General features: G+C 41.3%; 1 protein-coding gene across 1 annotated transcript in view; it reads right to left on the reverse strand.

Annotated features, from left to right (window-relative positions):
* Positions 1–26,518, reverse strand: part of LRP1B (LDL receptor related protein 1B) — a 2,076,109-nt gene that overhangs the window by 350,806 nt on the left and 1,698,785 nt on the right. The window contains exons 48-52 of the mRNA XM_089653623.1: positions 11,411–11,524; positions 10,134–10,283; positions 6,471–6,593; positions 4,939–5,058; positions 2,767–2,895 (exon numbers count right to left, since the gene is read on the reverse strand). Coding sequence (XP_089509749.1) covers positions 2,767–2,895; positions 4,939–5,058; positions 6,471–6,593; positions 10,134–10,283; positions 11,411–11,524 — 636 coding nt within the window. The remainder of the gene's footprint in view (positions 1–2,766; positions 2,896–4,938; positions 5,059–6,470; positions 6,594–10,133; positions 10,284–11,410; positions 11,525–26,518) is intronic.

Consider the following 26,518-nt stretch of genomic DNA (forward strand, 5'->3'; position numbering starts at 1 on the left):
ATTTATACTTCTGTCCATCCAGTTCTAATAGGCAAACAGCTCTGCCACACAGCACAGCAGTCACTTGCTGCGCAGGAGATCTGTTTTTTTTTTTCTGCAGCAGTTAAGTAACATTTACAGGTCATGTCCCTCCCCCAGCCTTTGACTAGACCAGCCTTTCTCAATCTCAAGTAACCACTGACAACAATTATTTTTTTTTAGCAATCTGTAAGGGGAAGGGGGGATCCTTACAATGACCACAAATACTAGAAAGCAAGGAACAGAGGGCGCACCAGCATTGCACATTACCTTTGTAACAGCTTTATTGTATTGTGCTGCCACCCAGCTCTACTGTTTAGCAGTTGTTATTACATGTTATGTTATAATGCTGTTTGGTATCATCCACACACCCTTCCTGTTTCTGACTAGTTGGTTGCTTCCACCCTCCATTTCCTGCTGTAACATCGTTTTGTTTCGTGGTCATCAAGAGACTGTAGAGTGAGGAAGCTGTGTAACATCACTTGAAATGTACCTATGAAAACACCTCTATGTTCATACCTTTGCTACCTTGAAGCATACAGAAGCATTGGAAAACACCTCTGAAGTTGTTATTCATTGAGTAAACTATCTGTTAAGGCGATCATTCAACCTCCTGCACACATTCTTACAGACTGGGTCTAAACGAATCTCGCTACAAGTACAACCGATGTCAAGACAGAACATGTATGAACAGAAATAAATATATACTCACTAACAACTCATGAATAAAGGCACATCAATGTCCACAATGTACTCAAGATGACCAAGTCTCCTAAGCAAGTCCCAACCACAGGAGGCCCATCCAAAAGGTTGACACGTTTCGAGGGGGGAATCCCCTCTTCTTAACTTGACCACAAATGTATGGAGGATTCTTCCCAGTGAACATCATTTTATGTACTGAGAAGTGTAGATATAGTAATTATTAACAGTGTTTCTGTCAGGAATGGACTTGCCAATAACTGTGGGACTCACCTGCCTTGTGGGCTGCAGTACCAGGGTTGGCCAGCGGGTGCTCTCAGCAATCAGAGACTCACCCCTGCAGTCAGCCAAAACACCTGAAGCGGATTGCAGGGGTTGTATTTAAGGAATGGCCAGACTCACAGTCAGGGCCTTGGTGTGTGTTTTTCCATGGGCCCCTGTATCTTGTAACCTGCATTCCTGTTCCTGTTTCTGACTGACTTGTTGCCGACCCTGCCTGATCCTGACCTCTGCTGACTTCTCCTGTTTGATCCCTGGCTTGTGACCCCGACCATTCTCTCCGCCTGCTCCTCCGGTACCGACCTGCCCGATAGTTATCGACTTGGCCTGCCTGACTATGTTGTGCTCTATATGTGTATGTACCTGTGTATCTATATCAGTTTAGGTTTGGGTTTGTTTCACCTTGTTGTATGTATTTGTGTTAGCTTGGGGTTTGGTGCACTGCGTTTATATTTGTATTGTTAGTCTCAATAAATTATATTATTTACTATATCTGAAGCCTACGTTTTCCTGTGTCAGTCCACACACTTCTGGCCACACCCGCATCCCTGACAGTTTCCCTGAGACGGGAATGTTATTCCAAGGGTCCCTCCAAATCAAGTAGGTTAAGAAAGGATGGACTAGATATTAAAAAGAGAAGCAGCAGACTGATGAAGTCATCTCTCTTTCACTCTGCTCTCAGCTCCTATCATCATGCTCCTTACACTGCAGCACAACTGATTGGCTACTTCTGCTGCATCTCCCTGTTTCTCTGGACTGGACTGTACAGGGGTTGAAAAAGCCGATGCCAAGCCAAATTAAGGTAGTACTCTGGTTCCCAAAATGAAAAACATATTGATTTATTAATGTGTATCTTTTTTATCTGCCTTGTGTTCAGCTTTAAGAAATCAAAGTGTTTTAAAAATGACTTATCCATTAAGGGAGAAGTTTGGGGTTGCTAATAAAATAAACATCCATATTTACCTCCATGCAATGCTGCAGCTGTCTTCTGCCAGCTCCAAGCCAGAGAGCTTAGCTATCACATGACTGCTGATTGCTCAGTTCTCAGTCAGCTCTGAGCAGAGAGCGTCAGTCACAGCTCTGTTCTGCCCCTTGAGGGCCAAGCTGAATAAAGGGTGGGCACAGCTGGCTTCGGCTCTCAGCCAAGCACTGAGAGCAGAAGCCAGCTGTCAATAAGACAGCTAGGTGAATCCCAACAGTATGGTCCTGATCCTTCCAGAGCCTGGTGTGGCTGTGACAACTTTAGCCTGCTATTGGCTGATTCTGGGTCACAGGACAGCAAAAGTAAGTGCACTGCTGTGTCCCACAAGAGAAGTATGGCCAGATTCAGCTTTAACAGGCCCTGACCTGCCCATATGTACTACCCCAGAATTAAATTTACATATAACATAAGAACAATGAAAAAAAATCTTAAACAACAAGGTCCTTCAGAAATTAGGGCTTAATAGTTCTGAAAACACCTAAGTGGCGGCATTTGAGCCATTCTTTGCCATCAATTAAACATAAAGGCCTATTACAAATACTCTCTATGACATCAAACAGCATCTCTTTTTCTACAGTTATCCCTCTGATCTCTTGTCACTTGGGTTAACAATACAAGTTCCCTTTCCTAAAAAATAAAATACACCTCCATCAGATTTATGTGATCTGGTCCCTGACATCCCTTTGATACACCAGACTACTATTAAATTAGGGTTATTACAGCTTAATGTAAAAAGAACATATGTCATAAGATCTAAAACGCAGTTCATATCCCAAGACATCACTTACCGCAGCCTGCAGTGGACAATTCGTCACTTCCATTTGGACAGTCTCTTTCGCCATCACACAGCCAATGAAAAGGGACGCAGGCATGAGATCCGGGGCAGCTGAACATGTCACTAGCACAGGTCACAGAACCTGATATAACAATAAAAAATGACTCCAGTAATCATAAGACATGGCAGCTCTAAGAGTTTGCTTATTTTATTTCACTTAAACTTTTTTGCACGTATTCTTTTTACTTCCAATGGGATGCCAATTAAAACACATTTATAGCCCAAACTTTTTTTTTTCCGATGTTAGATCCCAGTTAGATTTTTATTGTCTATGTCCCTGTTGGGAGGGGGTGGGGGTTGCTTACTTCCTGTCACATTAAGAGGTGATAAATATTTGCTATCTTTTGGAATTACTACCAGGACTTTCAATGGTATCACTGGACTTACATTAGTACTTATAGAATCCCTTCCAAGGACTTCTGTGTGAAATGCCTTAACAGCTTGTACAGTCCTTGTGCTGTTTGTCCTGTTTTTTTGGATCAAGGGTTTTCTATTTTTTCATCAAGACCATCATCTTCGTTACATACATTTGAGCTGGCGAGCCAGGGTCTACACCTATCCAGGCTTGAGTGAACTGGTTCACCTGAGCTGTATTTTGGTCATTAATGAGCTTCCAGTGGTGCGAATATAATCTTTGCCAGGACCTTCAATGGTACTCACAAAATTCTTGTCAAGACTTCTATTGATGCGTTAAGAATCTCTTCCAGAACTTTCAATAGTACGTGCAAAATCCCAGCCAGGACTTCCAATGGTACTCCTAGAATCCCCGCCAGGACCTCCAATGGTACTCACAAAATTCTTGTCAAGACATCCATTGATACATTAAGAATCCCTGCCAGAACTTCCAATAGCACCTGCAAAATCCCAGCCAGGACTTCCAATGGTACTCCCAGAATTCCCGCCAGGACCTCCAATGGTACTTACAGATTTATTTTCCAGACTTCCATTGGTACATTAGGAATCTCTGCCAGGACTTCCAATGTTACTCGCAGGATCCCTGTCAGGACTTCCAACAACCTTGCTAGGACTTCCAAAGGTACTCACAGACAGGGGCGGACTGACAACTCATGGGGCCCCCGGGCAATAGGGGATCATGGGGCCCCTGTGTCCTCGCCCACACTCAAACCACACCCAAAAAAGCCTATGAAAGGTACCAGGGGCATCTCATGGGGCCCTGGGCCCTTGGGCAGTGCCCGTGTTCTCGGATGGTCAGTCCGCCCCTGCTCACAGACTCCCTGCCAGGACTTCCAGAGTTCCCTGAAATAATACTGGGCATGTCCTCTGACCAAAAAGGTTTTTTAGCTCAAGTCTTCAAAGTAGCCAGTGCTGTGTCTTATGGTCAGCTACTCTTGAGTAAAGAGCTATAATACTTACCTATGAGGTAACCATTGCTGATCTGGATTGACTACTATCTTGATTGCTGCCAGCTTTTGAACCCTGCCTGGACCTGAATACTTTCTAGTTTGATGCCTGACAAGATCCATGCATGGACCTGACTTCTTCCTTGCTTGCCACCTGCCCTTGATCCCTGACTAAACCTGACTATTGTCCTGTCTGCTGCCTAGTGAACATTGTCTACACTGTAGCTGTTCTGTCCCTGCTATTCCCTTGGTGGGATAGTGTATAGTGTCCACACTGTAGCTGTTCTGTTCCTGCTATTCCCTTTGTGGTGTGATCCTGAGGACAATGACCTGGTAACTATTTGCAATGAAACAAACCATGACCACTAGAGTCTCTAACCCATCTCCACCTTCAGGAGCTCTGTCACTTGGGTGAGTCATACCACCTATCGGGGGCACCATAGCATTTACATTTGAAATCTGTCTTAGGACAAGTGTCCTTGTTGGGATATTCTTGTTGATTTCCTTTTCCTAGTAACTACTATTACTGGTGTGACTTCTCCTCATTTTCTTTCACCATCCCTTTATATCAGAAGCCCCCATTACATCAGAGTTGCTGTAGACCAAGTAAAATCTTGCAGAAGGTCAGTTGTTGTCCTCAGGCCATAGTTTGAGGACCCCTATTCCAGACTACTCGATGCTTGTGTAAGAACTAGAGACAGCTGACCTAATAAGGACCAAGTTCATTTTATACTTGAATATAAAATACTGACAAATATACTTACCACATACGGCGTCACTTTCATCAGAGCCGTCACCGCAATCATCTTCCCCATCACACATCCACTGTTTGGATATACACTTGTCTTTAGAGCAGGCAAACTGACTCCAAGAACAGGAGGTACCTAATGGGAAACATTTACCATTTAATTTCTGTCAATGTAGGGTGACACCATGCTCGTTAATATAATCACTGTACTCTAAATCAAATAATTGAGAACAACCTTCATCTTAGAATGCTTTCACCTTTCCATTACAGTCTCAATTTCTAAATGAATATTCTCTGCAGTAATATATGACTCAGTGGAAAAAGATTGACCATGAACACAGCTCAAGCCGTTTGCCTAAGTAAAGATTCTAGGAACATGGCAGATGTTAGGGGTAGGGAGAATTTCTTTATCCCAGAGCATATCAAGACACAAAATACCATGCAAGGTTTGTTTTCTTAAAATGAAAACACCTACAATGTAGAGTAAAAATTGTGGATGTATACTTAAAAACACTGGGATCAATTAACTAAAGAAGTAGAGTGTAAGTATTTCACAATGGGAACTATCACTTAGACTAGTGAATGAGGTGAAGTTAGGTGAAAAATACCCAATCATGTGCAAAGAAATCTGAACTTTTGTTTGCACATGATTGGATGAATAAAGCCATCACATCTTCAACTTTTTCACTAAGCTAAATAAAAACTCACTTTGCACAGTAAAAAATAACAAATTAAACACCCTCTACTCCTTAAAGTAGTTGTAAACCCAGTGAAGTGACTGGCCTCAGATGATACACAGAGATTAAACAAATCCTCCTACATACATTGTACCTGTTTATCTGCTGTCTTCCTTTTTCTACATCCATTCAAAGTCCAGAATTATTTAAGCTTCTATGATCATTCAGAAAACAGGGGGCGAAGAGCTGAAATTACACACTGCAGAGCTCAAGGAGAAGATCTCTGAATGCTGATTGGAAGAAGGAGACACACCCTCCTCCACACAGTCTCAGCTCTGTTCCTGTGTGCTGTCATTGGCAGACTGTGTGCTGGAGATCCCTCCTCGTCACCTTTTTTTCTCTAGGTGTCAGGAAAATGTGTTGGAAGTGGATCATGAGGCAGCAGACAGAAATGGCACTTAGTGCTCTGGATTGAGACATGTACACACTATAGAAGGATATGCTTTATTCATATTTCATGCCTGAGGTTTACAACCACTTTAAAGTGAAACTAAACAATTGCGTTGCCACAATGTACAAGTGTGAATAGGCCCTCAGGATAACTTTTATAAAGAATTTCCTGGGATGGAATGACTACATCACTTTCCTCAAATGACAGTGCCTCCTTTTATTATAATGTTATGGAGAGGTAAAGTATTAGACTCTGCAGGATGGGAAATGTAAAATATAAAATATACTGCACACAAAGCAAAAGGAAGCATACGTTTGCAAGTCTGCATGAACGTGTCATTTTTAACTCTTCAACAGATTAATTTAAAAAATAAAATAAGATACTTTAGTTTTGCTGTAACCAACACAAAAGCAAACTCACCGCAGTGTATCTCATCTGTACCATCTTCACAGTCCTTCTGACCATCACAAACCCACGTGTTCAGGATGCACCTCCCACTGCGACATGCAAAGTAATTATCTTCACATTGGTATTTGCCTTTTGCTACAAAAGAAATAAATTATAAATAAAAAATATTTTTTGTTATTATTCATTTGAATCCTTCTTTATCAGTCATGCTTCACAATAAGTAAGACACGTGAACAATACAGTAACATTATTATTATTTCAGGTACTTCTATAGTGCTGTCAATTTATGCAGCGCTTTACATTTATATTGTACATTCACATCAGTCCCTAACTCTCAAGCGACGTACAATCTAAGGTCCCTAACTACATTCATACATACATGGACCAATTTAGACAGGATCCAATTAACCGACCAGCAAGTCTTTGGAGTGTAGGAGGAAACTGGAGTACCCAGAGGAAACCCATGCAGGCACAGGGAGAACATGCAAACTTCAAGCAGGTGGTACCATGGTTGGGATTTGAACCAACAACCCTAGTACTGCCAGGTGGAAGTGCTAGCCCTTTAGCCACTGTGCTGCCCTTGCCACAAATAAAATGCTGCCCATAGAAATCAGTTTGTTTTTGTGTTGGGATCTCATTGTCATATGTGTGCTCTTGGCGACATAAAACATAATTATTTACTTTTTGGGCATAATTTAGTATTAGGGGTTAGGCTAAGGAAAAATAGAAGGCTACAGAGTTAAAACTTATCCAAACCCAAAAAATAAAAACATAATACATTGCAGCTTATCAGTCCTTAGATGTCATTAGATTGGTTTTCCTTTTTTTTTTAGGACTTTTTCCTTTATTTTCACCTCGCCATCCTGTGAATAGCACATTTCCTGTCCTGCATCTATGGAGGGATCCAAGGTTGTCACCCAGGCCTCAAACATGTATTCTTCCCTTTATCTCCATTATATTGCGGTTGGGAATTTTAGTAATTTACATAAGAATGATTATTATTTCAGTTTATTGAACATAAAGACACCATTCACTCTATGCAAAATGGGAACTATGCATAGTGAGTTCCTGCTCGCAATTTTGTTAGTCCAAATCTCACGAGGAAATGCGTGTTGTGCATAGGGCAGCCCACTTGAAAAAGAAGTTCAGAGACCAAATTTTGGCCCTGAGCCAGGAGCAATTTTACACTTGCATTTTGCCATGATTGTTGCATGACAATCACAGTAAAATCACACCACATTTGGGGTGCCATTCAAGATGAATCGCGCTCAAAAGCATGTTGCATGGTTTGCCGCAATTTGGATTCTGCCCGCAATTCCAAATCGCCCATATGTGAACGGGGCCAAAAATGACAAGAACACTGCATTTGTAGCAACATGTATTCTCTGTAATATCAAAAATATATATCCCAGGGCCAAAAAGAAAATACTAAGTGATTATGCAGCTGTGCAACAGTGAAAAACACCAATAATAAACAACAAAAAAACAACAAAAAAACAGCGCAAAATCTACAAACAAAATTACACAAGTGAACAAAAATAAAAATAACAATAAGTGTCCATGTGAAAATAAGTCCTTATTCCCATCAAGACCAATAGTAAATTATTCAAAATGTGCTTCCACCTGTCCACCACGTGAAAAATAATATTGACCGCACTCACCAGATAGAGGTGAGTAATGAGCCTTATAGGAAATAAGGGATCCTATAACCCCTCCACAAGAGATCAAATCTTCTTTTTCACCCTGATTGGGAATATTAATTGCCTCCACTTTGATCCTCCATGGAATCCTCAATGGTGTATAGAGAAAGAAACTACACAGTGTAATACTGCCACTTAATATAGAATATAAAGATAGAATAAGGCCACTCACATGTTTAAATATAGTTAAAAGCCTTGTTTAATAGCCTAGATGGCTTCAAGATAACCAATTTCCACAATTGCAAATATAGGGATCTCACGCTTCTGTAGTGTCTGCAGAGGATGAACAGCCTTCCACCACTAAGATGGCCGCTTGAACCGCATCACTCGGCGTGCGTTCCAAACACCGGAAGTGACGTGAGCCAGAATGACGGCGGACCGTAAGTGCGTCAACGCGTTTCGCCCCACCCACAGGGCGTATTCTCTGTACTTGCTACAAGTGTTCTTGAAATAAATTAGGCTACACACAAAGGGGTGCATTACCCCATGCAGCATAAGGACACTGCATATCTCTGGTGTTTCAGATGTCCTAGAGCTGCGTATAGCCACCCACACACATGAATGGATAAAGGTGGCTATACACAGTCACTATTTGCGAAAAGTAGCGCACGTGCACAGACATAATGCACTGAATGCACCCAAGGAAGCACTAACGTAGCCACAACATCTAAGGACTGGTTGGCTACTATATTTTTGTAACTAGGGTCAGATATCCTTAAGGCTAAGAGTATGCTGTCCAGTCCTGGAGACCAGTCCTCAGGAAGGATGTGCTGGAACTGGAGAGAACCCAGGGAAGGGCAACAAAGCTAATAAATGGGGCTGGAGGAACTCAGTTTTAAGGAACATCTGCAATCATTAACTTATGAATCAACGTATTTTCACTGGAGAAGAGACGCTTAAGAGGTGACATGATTACAATATACAAATATCTCAATGGTGATGCTGGCACAGGGAAAAAACTATTCAGTATCAGGTCAATTAAGAAAACACAAGGCCATTCAATGAAGCTGAATGAGAAGTGTCTTGGCCTTAAACTGTGTAGGGTTTTTTTTTTACTGTTAGGACAGTTAGGCTGTGGAGCTCCCTTCTACAATTGGTGCTATCAGTGGGAAGTGTGGATAATTAAAAAAAAAACAACTTTTAGATGTGCATCATGTCGAACATAATATACAGGAATATGGGAAATGGTAAAGACATAATTATATACATACACCCAAACAGGATGAACTGGATGGATCAGTGTCTTAATTCAACCTTACCAACTATGTCACAATGTTACAAAAACTGGCTAAAATGTGCACTCAAAGGACATTTAAGATGAAGTGGGAGATTTCCTTGATTTTAGGGTGAGGTGTCATGGATTCTCTTCAGGTTTCTGTTTTCAATCCCAGTGACAAAATAAATCGGGGGGGGGGGGGGCAATTAAGAGCAAATGTTGCTTTGATCCACTTCTTGGTTGTGTTGGTAATAGGTTGGAGAGCATGGACATTGTTGGACACTCTTTAACAATGGCTTATTGGCAGCACCAAAAGCTTACCATTGAGAACTAACTGCGTTGGGCTTGTAGCTCCAAAAACTCACAGGTTCCTCGCCTGTGCCACATGAGCTAAGGGATAGGCACATGCCCTCTGCCTACAAGGAGCATTGTCGATGTTACATGTGCCCAATTTTCACTTATTTCTGTAAAATATTCAAGTATGTGGATCTCCCTTGGAAATAAAAAAAAGTGAGCCTAATGCTAAATAGCCTGCATTATATTCCAGGACATTGTAAGTTTATTAATGTCCATTACATTGACAAAAAAATGTTGCAGAAATGGAAAAAACAATTACAACAATTTTATTTTCTCCGACTATGGCAGCCTTCCATGCAATGTCTTTTAATCCTGTAACCTGCTCCATCCAGCAAGTTTATAGCTCTCCAATATTATGACATTACAGAGCAGACATCAGGAGAGACACGCTCTGGAAATTACCTGGGCATTTTAATTCATCCGAATAGTCCCCACAGTCGTTTGAGCCATCACATATCCATTCTGGCAGGATGCACAGCGAGGTGGAATTGCAGGGTATAAATCCGGTCTTTTTCACTCCAAGCTTATAATAATGAGCACAGTCTGTATTGTCTGCACATGAATAGAAACATATTTACCTTTATTTAAAAGTCTCTCTTTGACCGCTTCCCGTTCGCCCTATAGCATTAATACTACTACAGAATGGCACGTGTGCGCAAAAGCCGCACGAGTGCCCTACCCACGCTGCTATTCGCAGCCTTGGCTGTCAATCACCGGGTCCCTGCTGATGATTAGTCACTGGCACCCGGTGATCAAGGAGCATTACCGATGGAGGGAGAGAACTGTAAGTAAACAATACAGTTCTCTCCCATGTCAACTCCTCCACACTGCTATCCATAGCTTTGTATAGCAGAGCCATGCAAAGCAGTGTTCTTACAGTGAAGCACACAGACACATCACACAGTGAAACAGCACACAGTTAACCCTTTGATTGCCCCACATGCCTCTTTCTGCCCACTGCCATTAGTACAGTGTCAGTGCTTTTTATTAGCACTGATCACTGTACTGGTGTCACTGGGGATGTCAGTGACACCAAGTCAGTTCCTCCCAGTGTGAGAACGCCCGCCGCAGTCCCGCTATAAGTCACTGATCACTGCCATTACTAGTAAAAATTTAAAACAATTTTTGCCTAAATTTATGATGAAATTTGATTTTTAAAACATTTTTACTGGACATGTGTAATAGCAAAAAGTCAAAAATATAGATTTTTTTTCTCAAAATTGTTGGTCATTTTTATTATAGCTCAAAAAATAAAAAAACACATAGGTGATAAAATATCACCAAAAGAATGCTCTATTTGTGGGAAAAAAGTGACATAAATTTAATTTGGGTGCAGTGTTGCATGACCGCGCAATTGTCAGTTAAAGTAACGTAGCACCATAATGCAAAAAAGTGCCTGGTCAGGGAGGGGGGTAACAGTGCAGAAACCATTCGTGGGCTGAATAATATACAACCTATTAATTTGCTAGGAATCCTTGACATGATCCACTAACGTTATAGAGGCATGACAATTTTGTGGATACCAAAAAAGTTAGACAAGGAATCCTACCAGAAGTGTAGGGCAGGTCGATCATTTCATGTCTGAACAACATCATCATCTGAGTAACAATGCACAACAGTTTACCACCTATCCATACAGACATAGCCCAACTGTGAACAGTTTCAACTGAGTCTCTTACTGCAGCTCTTTTCATCAGAAGCATCTGAGCAGTCAATCATCTGGTTACACTGGGCGGATTTGGTGATGCAGGCCCCATCTGTGCAGCGGAACTCCGTGGACGCACACGTAGAAACTGGACAAATGTGTAAAAGGAAAATGAAAAAAAAACAAAAAACATGTAAATACAAGTGCAAATGCATTGAAAATATATCTAGGAGCTTTTGAATAAAGTAAATAAGTGTTAGAACCCTCACCAGGTTGTTATTTTTTAAATTTGATTGCCTTGGATCTAATTTAAAGCTGAACATTAGTCAAACTGATAGGTGTGCAGTGTGTGTAGAGGGAGCCAGAGGAAGCCAGACTGCAGAGGTTGTCCTAGGGGGAGGAACTCCCTGCCCTAGGACATATTGTGTGCTCCTTGAGGATTAGGGACTGATGTGAACGTACAATATATATATATATATATATATATATATATATATATATATATATACACACAGCTCATCCACTCCCTCATCATATCACGACTCGACTACTGCAATTCCCTCCTCACTGGCCTACCTTGCCGCTGGCTATCCCCGCTTCAGTCAATCCTGAATACGGCTGCCAGACTAATTCACCTTTCCAACCGCTCCATCTCCGCCACCCCCTCTGCCAATCCCTCCACTGGCTTCCAATTGTGCAACGGATCAAATTCAAAATCCTAACGCTGACGTACAAAGCCGTCCACCATACTGCCCCGAACTACATCACTGACCTAATATCCAAGTACCACCCAGTACGCACACTCCGCTCCTCACAAGACCTCCTTCTCTCTAGTTCCCTGGTCTCCTCCTCCCATGCTGCCTCCAGGACTTCTCCAGGGTGTCACCCATCATCTGGAACTCCCTGCCCCAACCCATCAGATTATCACCTACTCTCCTCTCCTTTAGGCGCACCCTGAAAACCCACCTCTTCAGGGAAGCCTACCCCACCCCCTGCTAACTTGCCGACCTCCTCCACTCTTCCTACCACTCCATCCACCACAGCTATCTCCTCCTGTGCCACCATCCCCTCCCTCCTAGATTGTAAGCTCGAAAGAGCAGGGCCCTCGATCCCCTCATGTTTTGCATTGTATTGTTATTGTTCTGTCACATGTTCTGTCCCCCTTTGTAATGTTCAGCGCTGAGCGAACTTTTGGCGCTTTATAAATACTGTATAATAATTATATATATATATATATATATATATATACAGTGAAGGAAATAAGTATCTGATCCCCTTCTGATTTTGAATGTTTGCCCACTCATAAAGAAATGATCAGTCTAAAAATCAAATGGTAGGTGTACTGTAACACTGAGAGACAGAATAGCAACAAAAAATTCAAAAGAAATGCATGTCTAACAAATTATGCACTGATTTGCATGTTCATGAGGGAAATAAGTATTTGATCCCCTATCATTCAGCAGGATTTCTGGCTACCAGGTGTCTTTCATACAGGTAACAAGCTGAGATTAGAAGCAGTCTCTTAAAGGGAGTGCTGCTAATCTAATTTTGTTACCTGTATAAAAGACACCTGTCCACAGGAACAATCAAACAATTAGATTCCAAACTCTCCACCATGGCAAAGACCAAAGAGCTGCCCAAGGATATCAGGGACAAGACTGTAGACCTACACAAGGATGGACGTGCCAGCTCCCTTTAATTACGTATTCATAAAAATAATTAAGACTAAATATCAAGTAAACTAGCTAATTACTCTGGTATAAAACACATATGTGCATAGTCTTCTTGCCTACAGCTGGCCATAGATCACATCTCAGCCAGTTCAGCAAGGACCAGCCAAGATTCGACACCACAAAGGGCAGGCTAGTTGTACTGTAATCTTCAGATTACAACCAGCCTGTTGGATTTTTTTGCATGTGATTAATGCCTGTGGCTATAGCTGCCAGCCGTAATCATGTTTTGCCAGCAGGGGAGGCTATCTGCTAGCAGAACACAATAGCGCTGCAGGAGCGATTGCCCCATCAATACTAACTGTGTTGATGGGGAAATCAAGCAATTTGTTTTCTGCAAGCACAGGATTGTATCATCTACTGTATTGCTCACCCAACAAATATTATTCAGTGTAACCATCCTTATGACACATTTCCACAATACTGCACTTCCAGATAGGTTACATCCAAACCCTCCAGGAGGCAGTAGGGGAAACCCAGAGTCAAAACATAGTTGCCACAAACAAAAAAATGCCACAAACATACAAAAAAAATAATATAAACATAAAACACATATAATGTTTTGTTCAAGGTATTTTGATTACTACATTAAGTTTTTCCCCTTTTTTTGGAAAGAAAATCTTTGTATGTTTTACAATTTCCTAAAGGGATCTCTGTGCATGTTTTGGCATTCCACCTGAACTGCTTCCTGGTGGTTTCAGGTGGAATGTATTGACTATCCTTGGTTTTAACATGTATCTACAGGCCATGGTACCTTGGAAAAATCTTGTGTAATTCACAGGTTCAATACAAGACAATGTAAGTAGTCTGCTCACAGACTTTGTACTAATATTATATAGTTTATCTTTTTCTTTACCTTCAGAAACAATTGAGTACTGTCCGTGATACTTTTTCAATTTTATTTAAAAATTGAAACATACAATTTTGAGGATGAGCTTTCGAGGTATGTCCCGTTCTTCAAGGTCTAGGCAGTACTATCTCTTTACCAGGGGCGGACTGACCATTTGGAAAGGGCCCGGGGTCAGTAATGGGGCCCCATGAGATGCCCCTGGTACATTTTTCATAGGCTTTTTTGAGTTTGGGCAAGGACACAGGGGTCCCATGATCCCCTATTGCCCGGGAAGCCCCATGAGTTGTCAGTCCACCCCTGCTCTTTACCTTCAAAATTCAAGTCCATCTGAAGTCTCAAAACGTGTCAGTTATTTGGACAGAAGATATTTTGTTATCCATTTATGTAATCTTTCCCTGGTTAGGGAGAGTGAAAATAATGCAATATACCGTGTATAATATAACTGTATATGGCATTTTCTAATTACATGTTTACTATGTGAGATATATCTTCAGAGTTTGTGGCCATTATTGCGGATTTTTGGCAAATAAAGATTTGTATATTTTTTTAAAAAATTTGATTCTTTTTTAATTTTTGAGCTCTACAAAATCCCCACCACCCGTGTTTTTCAAGTTTACAGTAGTTTCTACATGTATACTACAGTATGTGAAATATATCTTCAAAGTTTGTGGCTTTTATTGTGGATTTTTAGCTTGGAAAAATTAACTTATGTATTGTTTTTTAACTACATGCCGCCCAGCCACTGTAGATATACGGCAGCAGGGCAGCACTCGCAGGCAAAACCACGTTTTAAAACGTGTGTTTTGTAAACAAATAGGGGGTGCGAGCGAGGCGCGCCGCTGCCCTATCTGTCCCGCGGATCACCGCCGCAGATGTCAGTCGCCGGGTCACAGCCGCTCCTTAGCGGCTATGCCCGGCGATCGGCGGCAAACAGTGACAGATAGCACAGCTGCAGTAGCTGTGCTGTCTGTCACTTCCCTGTCAGCTCGAGGATGAGCTGATCGAGAAAGAACAGTTTCTCTTTCTCAATCAGCCTTGTCCCGTCCAGTACACACCCCCGCCCCCTAGTAAAACATTCCCCTCACTCCTATAACCCTTCCCTGCAAAATAAAGTTAATCCCTTCCTCCCCATTGCCATTAGTACAGTGTCAGTTTTTTTTTTTTTTGCACTGTGTTTTTGGGGATGTCAGTGACCCCAAGTCAGTACCCCCCAATGTCAGAATGTCCGCCGCAGTCCCGCCATAAGTTGCTGGTCGCTGCCATAAGTCCCTGATCGCCGCCATAATTTGCTGATCGCCGCCATTATTAGTATAAAAAAAAACCTAAAAATCCCAGTATCTTTCCCGCCATTTGTAAACGTTATAACGTTCACGTAAACCAATTAATTTACACATATTGTTTTTTTTTTTTGTTGCAAAGACATGTCGCAGAATGCATTTTGGCAGAAATGTATGACTAAATTTGATTTTTGCATTTTTTTTACTGGACATGTTTTATAGCAAAAAGTCCAAAATATTGTTTTTTTTTCCTCAAAATTGTCAGCCTTCTTTTTTTATGCCGCAAAAAATAAAAACCGCACAGGTGATCAAATACCACTGAAAGAAAGCTCAATTTGTGGGGGAAAAAAGGATGTAAATTTCATTTATGTACCATATTGCATGACCGCGCAATTGTCCATTAAACTAGCGCAGCGCTGTATAGCAGAAAAATGGTGTAAATTGCAGTATCTATACCATAGTTTGTAGACGCTATAACTTCTACACAAAGCAATCAATATACACTTATTGGGATTTTTTTTACCAAAAACATGTAGCAGAATACATTGTGGCCTAAATTTATAACCAACTTTGAGTTTACTATATATTTTTTATAGCTGAAAATAAAAAATATTGTTTTTCTTCAAAATTTTTGGCCTTTTTTTGTTTATAGCGTGAAAAATAAAAAGCACACAGGTGATCAAATTACACCGAAAGAAAGCTCTATTTGTGTGAAAAAAAGGACGTAAATTTCGTTTCGGTGCAGCATTGCATGACCGTGCAATTCAGTTGAATTAGTGCAGCGCCGAGTAGCAAAAAGAGGCCTGGTCATTAAGGGGGGTAAATCCTCAGGAGCTCAAGTGGTTAAATTTGATTATTTTTTAAACTTTTGTTCCCTACAAAGTTCCCACCACCTGATGTTTACAATTTTATGCTTCAATCCATTTGGGGATGGTCACAGTTACAACTCCAAACACATCCTCTTTTTATGTTTCATGCAAACTAATGTATAGTATAATCAATACTGGGCTTTGGGAAAACCTAGAAACTCTGAATATAAAATGAAGATACTGTATGAATTGGTACCTGAGAGTCCCTGCTTTAATGACCAGGAGTCACCTTGCAAGGTAAGATAAGCCTACAGTTTCAATTTGATTTTAATTATTGGGCCAAATACAAGTATGTAAGTACTGTATTAGTAATACATTGAAGGCTTTAATACCATCAAATGTGTGTAATACTCATAAAGCAACGATTATACAAAAATTATATACTTCTTCAGTTCACACACAGAAGCCAAGTCCAAATTGTCCAGTATTATGATTATTATAGCAGGAACGGCTGCATCTCCCGCAGCTAAGGCACAAGCAGAATTTAAACCTTATAATTACCCAGCTAGATAAATGTCACAATGCTACATGGAACAAACATTAGCAAAGCGCAGGAAATAAAGTAAGGTATGCTGTATTTTATTTTTTTTTCACCGTCATTGTCCTGGTTCTTGACTTTAAATCTAAGTTGTATTCCAGCTTGGACTAATTTATTTGGTCGGAGATTACTGGATTGTGAAATGATTGGCCCATCGATGTGGACTTGTAATCAGCTCTTGATGTATGCTGTGAATCATGGGAATGAGAATGATTTTACTGAAAACTAATGGAATGAAATCATCGTCTAGCTTTGGAACATAATATGATCTTCCTGTGTGAAAGCAATCAGTTAGTCAAGAGTGATGTCTGCCGAATTGAATGTTAAAATCACTTTTTTTGAACCCTTTAATCACTTCAAGTACAGACACTTGTACCCCCTTCCTGTCCAGGCCAATTTTCAGCTTTTAGTGCTATCACACTTTGAATGACAATTGCGCGGTCATGCAACACTGTACCCATATTAATTCTTTAGCTTTTTTTTGACACAAATAAAACTTTATTTTGGTGGTATTTATTCACCACTGGGATTTTTATTTTTTTCTCTATATAAATGAAAAAGTAAAACAAAATTTAAACAAAGTGTTTTTCTTATAAAATTTTTAAAATAAATAATCTTTCTTCATAAATCTTGGCCAAAATTTATTCAGTTACCCAAATTAGTTTATGACCAAAAATTATGATAAAAAAAAATGTTTTTACATTTTTTTTTAATATTATTTATTTATTTTTTTTAACATACTATCACCTAGCTGTACAGTGTCACCATAGTGAAACCATAGTGTCACCATAGTGACCCTGTACTACTTGTGGGGGGTAATGAAGTTTTGTTTTTGTTTTTTTTACACTGATTGCTTTTACACCCATAAAGGCTGTAAAAGCAATCATTTCTCCTTCTCTCTGACTGCATTCTTGCAGCTATTGAGAAATACTGTGAGAGCTGTGATTGGTCACAGCCTGTCATATGGTACAAGGCTGTTGTGAATAGCTCTGTACCATGTGACCTTTGTGATCATTCACAGATTTCACATGTAGTAAGCAATGATGCCAGGAAGTGACATCTTGCTTACTGCTATTCATGTGATCACTGATTGGCCAATCAGTCATCACATGAACGGGACCTCACACAGAGTTCCCATACAGCGATCGGTGTCCGGAGGACACAGCGGGCACCGGATCGCGGTACGGGAACTCTGTGTGAGAATTATACTTTTTTTTTTTTAGGGCAAAAGAGCCCTTTATTTAGTACAATATTAATGGACAGCCCTTGATTTTTTGTTAAATTATCAAAATAAAACTGTCCTAAATGAATAAAACATTTTTTTAAAACTCTACATGCGCCTGTTTCTCCCTACTCTGGGTAGTCTCCCACCACATCACCTATCTGGGCATCAGGATAGGGAGACACCCTGCATCACTTTATCATCTTAACTTTCCCCAGATTTTTTATAAGGTTTGGACCTCCCTCCCCATTTTGCTCTTTAGTACATATCATCTTTATATAGTGGTGTCCTTTGCGAGACTACTATATCCTCTACAGATGCTACCTTCATTACTTAATCATAAGGATATCCAGATCCTGTATAAATCTCTGCTAAATTTTTTGTGGCGATCCAAACGCTCCTGCATTGCCATCTGTAAGTTACATCTTCCGAAGAGCGACGGGGGAATGGGTTTACCATATATACGTCTATACAATCTGGCATGTCTTCTCAGACAGAGGATAGACTGGTTGACACATAAATTTATATATTCCAGCTATACTTTGGAGACAGCCTTGGCCCACCTCTTTACTATCTCTGAGATCTTACATGCACCACTTAAAATGTTACCCAATGATCTAAAACAAAACTCGCTCATCCAAGACAATGTGACAGCATGGAGGGAAATCTGTAAGTTGATTGCTGTTTCTTTCACCATCTCTAAAAATCTTCCCATACTGGGACACCCACAGTTCCCTCCAGCACCGACCCATGAAGCCTTTATTTATTGGTTCTCCAAAGGGTTAATGGATGTTGCATCCTTACTAAATCCTAGATCAGGCACTCTTCGCTCATTCACAGAGGTGTCCCAACAGTTTCATCTACCTCCACATCACATCTTTTATTATTTTCAACTGGAAAACTTCATGAAATCACAGCTAAGGGGAGACAGGATGGACTTGGCACACCCAGTGATTGACAGTGCAATACAACAGAATCAGTACTCTATCTCTTCACTGTACCCTCAGCTTTTACACCACAACTCATCCCCAGGGAAGGAACTCCTATTTAAGGGCTGGTCTAAAGACATCCCAGAATTAGAGGACACTACTAAAATTTTGGAAGGTTACAATATGATCCGTAAACTCATCATTAATGAGCAATGGAGGGAGACACAGTTTAAACTTATCCATAGGGCTTTCATACTGGCTATGATGGATGCCTTAATCCCATCCTCAGCTGTCTGTTCCTGGTGTGGGGTCCCAAAACCCACCCTCTTTCATTGGTTCTGGTTGTGAAAACCTATTCAGGCTTATTGGAACCAAATTATCTACTATATACTTGGAATTTCTAACACTAAAATACCTAATGACCCGCTGATTTGTCTATTTAGTGTTACTACACCCATGGCCACAAACTCCCCTTGTACAGCCTAGGTCCCTTCCCCTGTGGATACACTTGTGTCTTTTAACTGCCAAGAGAGTTCTATTGAGGGAATGAATCTCCCACCAAAGTTTGACTTTAGCGACTGTTAAGAAAGACCTGAAATAATTTCTGTACTTAGAGAAATTGGATGCAATGGTACAAAATTATGATCCCACCAAACAATTTTTCAAGCGTTGGAGGGCATTTATTGAACATACTTTTTTGCTGAGTGAAATTTGGCACCTTATGGCCACATTTCAGTTTACTGCTTGGTATGCCAAGTCCAATCTAACAAACACCCTGGGCAAACTTAGAATACCTGACTCTCCTCCTGCTGTTGGAAATGATCCCCCATATCCTGAGGGGATACTCACTACACCTATCTGGTAAAACATTTTAGAGTGTGTCTCCCACCTGTAAATAGTCCTCAGTACTTTATTTCCTCTTTCCCCCTAGGGAATTGTCTTATGGCCCATCCTGTATACTATATAATGACCTATATGGCAACTGTCCCATATGTGAAATTGTCTTGGTCATTGCTATCATGTAATGTACTGCATATGATTAGTTTGGACGGACGCGGGTCCCAGTCCAGAAATTTGATATTCCCAACATGTCTTCTACCAAACCTGGAGAATGAGACTATGTCGTGAATGATTAGTTTGGTAAGCAACACTGTATACCAGTACTATGCTATGTTACTATTGTCAGACCAATTCTCATTTGGTGTTATGCCTTTAAACATGCTATTTGTGGTTATTACACTGTTCACAAATCTAGCAGATGTCATATCAAGTCCGCTTGATTGTTATGGAAAAAGTTTGTATTTGGAAATGTGAAAATATGAAGAATTATTATAAAAAAAACTCTACATGAATATTTCTTGCCATTACCATGTGCAACCACCAAAATAAAAAAATAATATTTCTCCTGCTACTGACTTCTTTGAATCAACATCCACAAAGATACAATATAATTGTGTCTCCTTAGGAGTAAAGACTGGTACACACAGTAAGTTTTTTTTTTTTTTTGTTCCGCTCAGTGGCTAAGCAAAAAAAGCTGAAGAGCTTGCAAGGATGTGTATGTACTAATGATGATACATTAGTACAGAGATCTTCCTGTTGAGCTATTGTGTTCTGACAGTGGGTCCACCCCCCTCCCCCCCAAGAACACACCGGTCAATGCGGCAAGCTATTGGCTGAGAGCACTGATTTCATTTCGATTGGAGGCTGGTTTTTCAGCATGCTCATTCGACAGAAGCCAGCTGTAATAATTGCTTCCATTAAACAGGGACCTGTACACACAGGCTAAATGTCGGCCGGCATCTACTGTACCAACTGATTTCAGGCACTGATAAGGTAGTACAGCCATCCCTCCTGTACTGGGCCCAGGCCTAATCAGTTCAAAAGGGGGATCCAAGCATCTACTGAGCAGGAGGGCTGGTTATACTGTATTTCAGACATCAATCTTCTTGTCCCAAAGTCAGAGTGGTCAATAAATAGGTCGGTCGTTAAGAGAGGAGTATCTGTATCAGTGGCATCCCGAGGCAGGTGTGGGGGGTAAAGTCCGCACGGGGTGACACCGACCGCACGGGGTGACACCGACCGCACGGGGTGACACCGACCGAACGGGGTGACACCGGACCCGCTCCACAAAAAGGTAGTTGTAAAGCAAGCCGATGATCCCGCAGAAGGGATCATCGGCTTTCTTTACAACTTACCTTTTCTTGGAGTGGGTCCAGTGTCAACCCGTATAGGTTGCATGCCGACGAGGATCGTTGACATGCAACCTGTACGGGGTGACACCGGACCCACTCCAAGAAAAGGTAAGCTGTAAAGAAAGCCGACAATCCCTTCAGGATCCATCCTGCGGGGAGCGTCGGCTTGCTTTACAACTTACCTTTTTGTGGAGCAGGTCCGGTGTCACCCCGTGCGGTCTGTGTCAACCCATGCAGGCGGTGTCACCCGGTGCGGACTGCACACCCCACACCTGCCTCGGGATGCCACTGATACAGATACTCCTCTCTTAACGACCTACCTATTTATTGACCACTCTGACTTAAAAACCACTCTATGACGGATACAATTCCTCTCTTACAGACCAGGTCTCAGACTTATGACCTTCTCTCCGACTGTACGTGTATACAGTTCTTCACTTAACGACTGTCTCTCAGACTTACAACCAGCTCTCCGACAGTTCATGCACTGTATAGAGTTTCTCGCTTACTGCCCAATTCGTTTAACGGCCAAGTCATTGGAATGGAATTTGGTTGTTAAGTGAAGAATATCTGTGCAGAGAACAAAGTTAGAGGATAGCACTCTGACTTTTGTGGATACATCACAGCAAACACAACTATAATATTTAAAAAACTTCTTCCTTAGAGACTTAAATAGAAAAGGAATAAAAACCAACATACTGTATCAAGGAAAAAGATAAAAACAAACATATCAAACATATCAAAACAGGACTTTTCTTTTTTGATATCCCCTTCTGATACTTTGATATGTTTGTCTTTATCTTGTTTTGATACGTTGGTTTTTATTTTCCATTTAAGTCTCTGAGGAAGAAAGTTTCTGAATATTCTATATTTTTTGTGTTTTCTGTTATGTATCCATGAGGAGTCAGATCACAATCCTCTCACACTCTTTTCTATATGCATACAGACTATGGATGTCTATACTTACCCTGGTAATCATGCTTATTTCCAATTCCTGTTTTGCATATATAGGCTTTCTTGTCAGTGGCAACCATGCATGAGACAGGGACACCCAGGAACAGGTCAAGCATGTTTGTCCTACTCTTTTATTCTACAAAACAGCAAAGAAACAGTGTGTGTGTGTGTGTGTGTGTGTGTGTGTGTGTGTGTGTGCGTGTGCGTGCGTGCATCTTTGTACAGCAAGCCCATGCCATAAAACAGAGGTCTTGTCAGGACTCCAGGGTATGACCAGAGGTATGTGAACTGACGCAGGGAAACGCAGGCTTCAGATATGTTATAAACAATATAATTTATTAATACTAACAATACATAAACGCAGTACAATACTAAAACATAACACAGTGCAAATGAACCAAACCACCCACAGATAACAATACATACAATGCAAGCGTCGTCAGGCAGGCCGGGTCAATAACAATCGGGCAGGTAGGAACAGGAGGAGCAGGCAGAGAGTAGTCAGGTCACGAGCCGGGTACAGCAACTAACGGGCAGGTAGGTACAGGGGGTCAGGCAGAGAATGGTCGGGGTCACAAGCCAGGGATCAAACAGGAGAAGTCAGCAGAGGTCCGGATCAGGCAGGGTCGGCAACGAATCAGTCAGACAGGAACAGGAACCCAGGTAACAAGATACAGGGGCAATCAGCCTCAGGTGTTTTGGCTGACTGCAGGGTTGAGTCTCTGATTACTGAGAGCACCCGCTGGCCAGCCCTGGTACTGCAGCCCAAAAGGCAGGTGAGTCCCACCATTACTGGCAAGTCCATTCCTGACAGGTCTCCAATCTTTCCAAACAAAGGGCCAGTTTATGCTCCTTCAGACTTTAGGGTGGCCAACACTTTCCCAGTGGAAGTAGAAAATGCCCCAGTGTTACTTGATGTGACCAACACCCATCATTGGTATTAGTAGGAGGAATCTTGTCCCATTGTTGGTATCAAAAGGAGTAGGGCCCCGTCATTTGTGGTAGAAAGAGTGCCAAATCGCTGGTATCAGTTTGAGGAACAGTGCCTTGTATCAGAGAAATAGTGCCCCATCGTTGGTGTCAGTGGAAGGAAGAAATCTCCATTATTGGTGGCAGTGGTAGAAAGAATACCACATCTTTGGTGTCAGCAGGGGTAATAATGCTTTGTATCAGTGGGAGAAATAGTGCCCCAAGGGGGCCCCAACAAGGGCACATTCGGCCGTTGGGCTGCAGTTTGGAGACCATTGGCATAAAGCATACAAAACATCTGCTTCTCTGAGCACGGTGCCCCCTTATGGGTTCCCCAAACCAGGCAGCTATTTTGCATTTGTCTTGTTCTGTCAGTAGTCAGCCTTTTCGCCTGTTTAGAAGGAGTCTTTCACAGCCCTGATAAATCCAAAAATCAAAAAATTTTCTCCAGAGAGAAGCACCCCACAATTAAAATTGTGAGCAGTTTAAAGGAAGGGGGATTGAAGAAAGTGACCATGTTTCATGTTACACTCTAAACATCAGAAACATGAACTACTGTAGTTCTTTAAATTCTGTTGCTGAAGATTGAAACTAATTCTTTAGAGCTCATACACATGGAAGTTTGCAGGTGCAAATGTCCTCTACTATAAAATTCCTGGCATCTTTCTGTGCTTGGAATGCTGCAAGTAGCATATACAGTCAGCTGTAGAAGTGCATTTTCAATAAGCCCATATTTCAAGGTTGTTATGCTTATTTTTTATGCAACTTTCCAATTTTATGTTTGCAGTACCATATTTCTATTTTTGTGTAAATTTGTAGATTTTACATTTATTGGTAAAGGATCGATATTTTACTACACTCTCTTAGCATCCCTGCTCACAAATAGCTGAGACGGCATCCTGCATAAGTCTATTGCTTTACGTTATTCAGACATGATTGATAAATGTGTATTGAGAGAAAAGGAGAAGCAACTACTATAGCGTACTAACAAACCAGAAAGAAAGCCTACCAATGTAAGGAACAAATATGGCCATCACCATGTGTCTATATCATTAGAACCTATACGTAGAAGCAAAATATAAATGCATTTAAACCTAAGTGTAGCCAAAATCAAAACCAGAAAAATCAGTACAAGAGACATAACTTACAGTCAGTATGATGTGTCCCTTGTGTTGATTTGTAATAATTCTTCTTCATTATTATTATACAGTATTTATATAGCGCCAAAGGGTATGCTCAGCGCTGTACAGTAGCAAGGGGGACAGAACATGAGACAAGACGGTAACTATACAATACATGAGGGGTTCGAGGGCCCTGCTCTTTCGTGCTTACAATCCAGGAGGGAGGGGAAGGTGGCACAGGAGGAGATGGCTGTGGGGGATGGAGTGGCGGGAGGAGTGGAGAAGGTTAGTTATTAGGTGAGGTCGGGTATTAGGTGAGGGTGGGGTAGGCTTCCCTGAAGAGGAGGGTGTTCAGGGTGCGCCTGAAGGTGAGGAGGTTAGGCGACAGTCTGATGGATTGGGGTAGGCTGTAATCTTCTAGGCCAGTAGAGGGTTAATACAACTAAAGGGCTGTCACAGGCTCTCATCAAGACAGCCTGACTATGCCCACCCAGCTCCTCCATTCATAGAAGCTGTATACTACAGCTTCTTTGAATGGAACCCAATGTATGAATGGAGGATGGGTGGTGATTGACAACACTGCCCCCTCCATTTATTGGTCATCTGCATAGCAGATGCTGGCATAGGTGCATGTAGACAGGAAGTGCCTGCAAGAGAATGGAAGAGATCAGAAGCAAAAATCTGTTTTCTGTTCATAATACATTCAGAAAATAGAATGTTCACTTTGCAAGGGAGCTTTCCATTTGCTTAGCAAATGCGGTGTAAATTTACTTTGCAAAGAATCCTCAGTCATGTGCAAGTAAAGTAAACAAAAATTTTATTTTTGCTTGCGTGTGATTGGCTGACAGAAGTAAGCAGAGCTTCACTTCATTCACAAAGCAAAGGAAAAATTCCCTTGCAAAGTGAACAGCCTATTTTCCTTTAGTAAATCTACCCCAATGTATTATACACAGATAATATGGCTTTTTTCAAATTAAAAAAAAACATTTCCCTTTTGGCACCTTAGTGTTATGCACCATTGCTCTAAGGGTAGATCATGTGCGTGTGTAGGGATACTTCTGGTTGCAACAAGGGGCACATGTAACATGGTGGCAATGCTAAAGCACAACTGGAGACAGTTGTCACCATATAACAGGAAGTGTCTGAACAAGGACTTTCATGGCAGGATCATCAGATATTATTTTAAAGCTCCGCTTTTAAAAGGACTTGGACCTACTTTTGAAATCACATTTACATGTTTAAAATTATAGGAAATTTTAGTGATTGGGTTTAGATCTACTTTAACCACCTACCCTCCAGAGGATTTCCCCCCCTTCCTGACCAGGCCATTTTTTGTGTTACTGCGCTGCGTTACTGACAATTGCGCGGTAATGCAATGATGCACCCAAAGGACATTTACGTCCTTTTTTCTCACGAATCGAGCTTTCTTTCGGTAGTATTTGACCGCCTGTGTGTTTTTTATATTTTGCACTATAAAAAAAAGACCGACAATTTTGAGGAAAAAAAAACAATATTTTTGACATTTTGCTATTAAACATGTTCAGTAAAAACATTTTAAAAATCAAATTTCATCATCAATTTAGGCCAAAATGTATTCCGCTACATGTCTTTGTTAAAAAAAATCCCAATACGTGTAAATTAATTGGTTTACGTGAAAGTTATAGCGTTTACAAATGGTGGTATATATACTCGGATTTTTTTTGTACTAGTAATGGCAGCGATCAGTGACTAGCGGGACTGAGGTGGGCATTCTGACACTGGGGGGAACTGACTTGATGTCACTGACATCCCCAGTGACACCAATACAGTGATCAGTGCTAAAAAAAAGCACTGACACTGTACTAATGGCACTAGGCAGGAAGGGGTTAACACGTGGTTAACTGTGCGCTGTGTGCCATTTTACTTGATGTGCTGTGTTTGTACTTCACTGTAAGCACACTGCTTTGCATGGCTGCTCTGTGCACAGCCATGCAAAGCAGTGTGCCAGAGCTGACAGGGAGGAGAACTGTTTTGTTTACTATCAGTTCTCCCTCCCGTTGGAGATCCTTGGCAATCACCAGGCGCCAGTGAGTAATAACCATCCGGGACCTGATGATTGACAGCCCCTTCCTGGAAATGCAAAATCATGTATATATATATATATATATACATGTGATTTTGCACACGGCTGCCACCCTGTAGCAGTATTTCTGTATAAGCGGTATAAGCAGTATAAGTGGTTAGAGTGGTTGTAAAGGCTCAAGGTTTTTTTACCTTCAAACATTCTGTGCATGTTGTTAAAAAACCTTCTGTGTCTTGTTCCCCACAAAGCCCCCCTAATACTTACCTGAGCTCCCTCTCGATCCTGGGATGGGCACAAGAGCCTTGGCTGTCCCAAATCTCTCTCTCCTCATTCGCTCCCACTGCTGTCAATCACAGTCAATGAGGAGAGAGGGGGGGCAGGACTGAACCGCAGCCCAATGCGTCCTATGGACCTCCCAGTGCCTCCATA

Source organism: Staurois parvus, unplaced genomic scaffold (genome assembly GCF_062004578.1).
Source record: "Staurois parvus isolate SC_StPar_1 unplaced genomic scaffold, SC_StPar_1.0 ptg000716l, whole genome shotgun sequence".
Lineage (NCBI taxonomy): Eukaryota > Metazoa > Chordata > Amphibia > Anura > Ranidae > Staurois > Staurois parvus.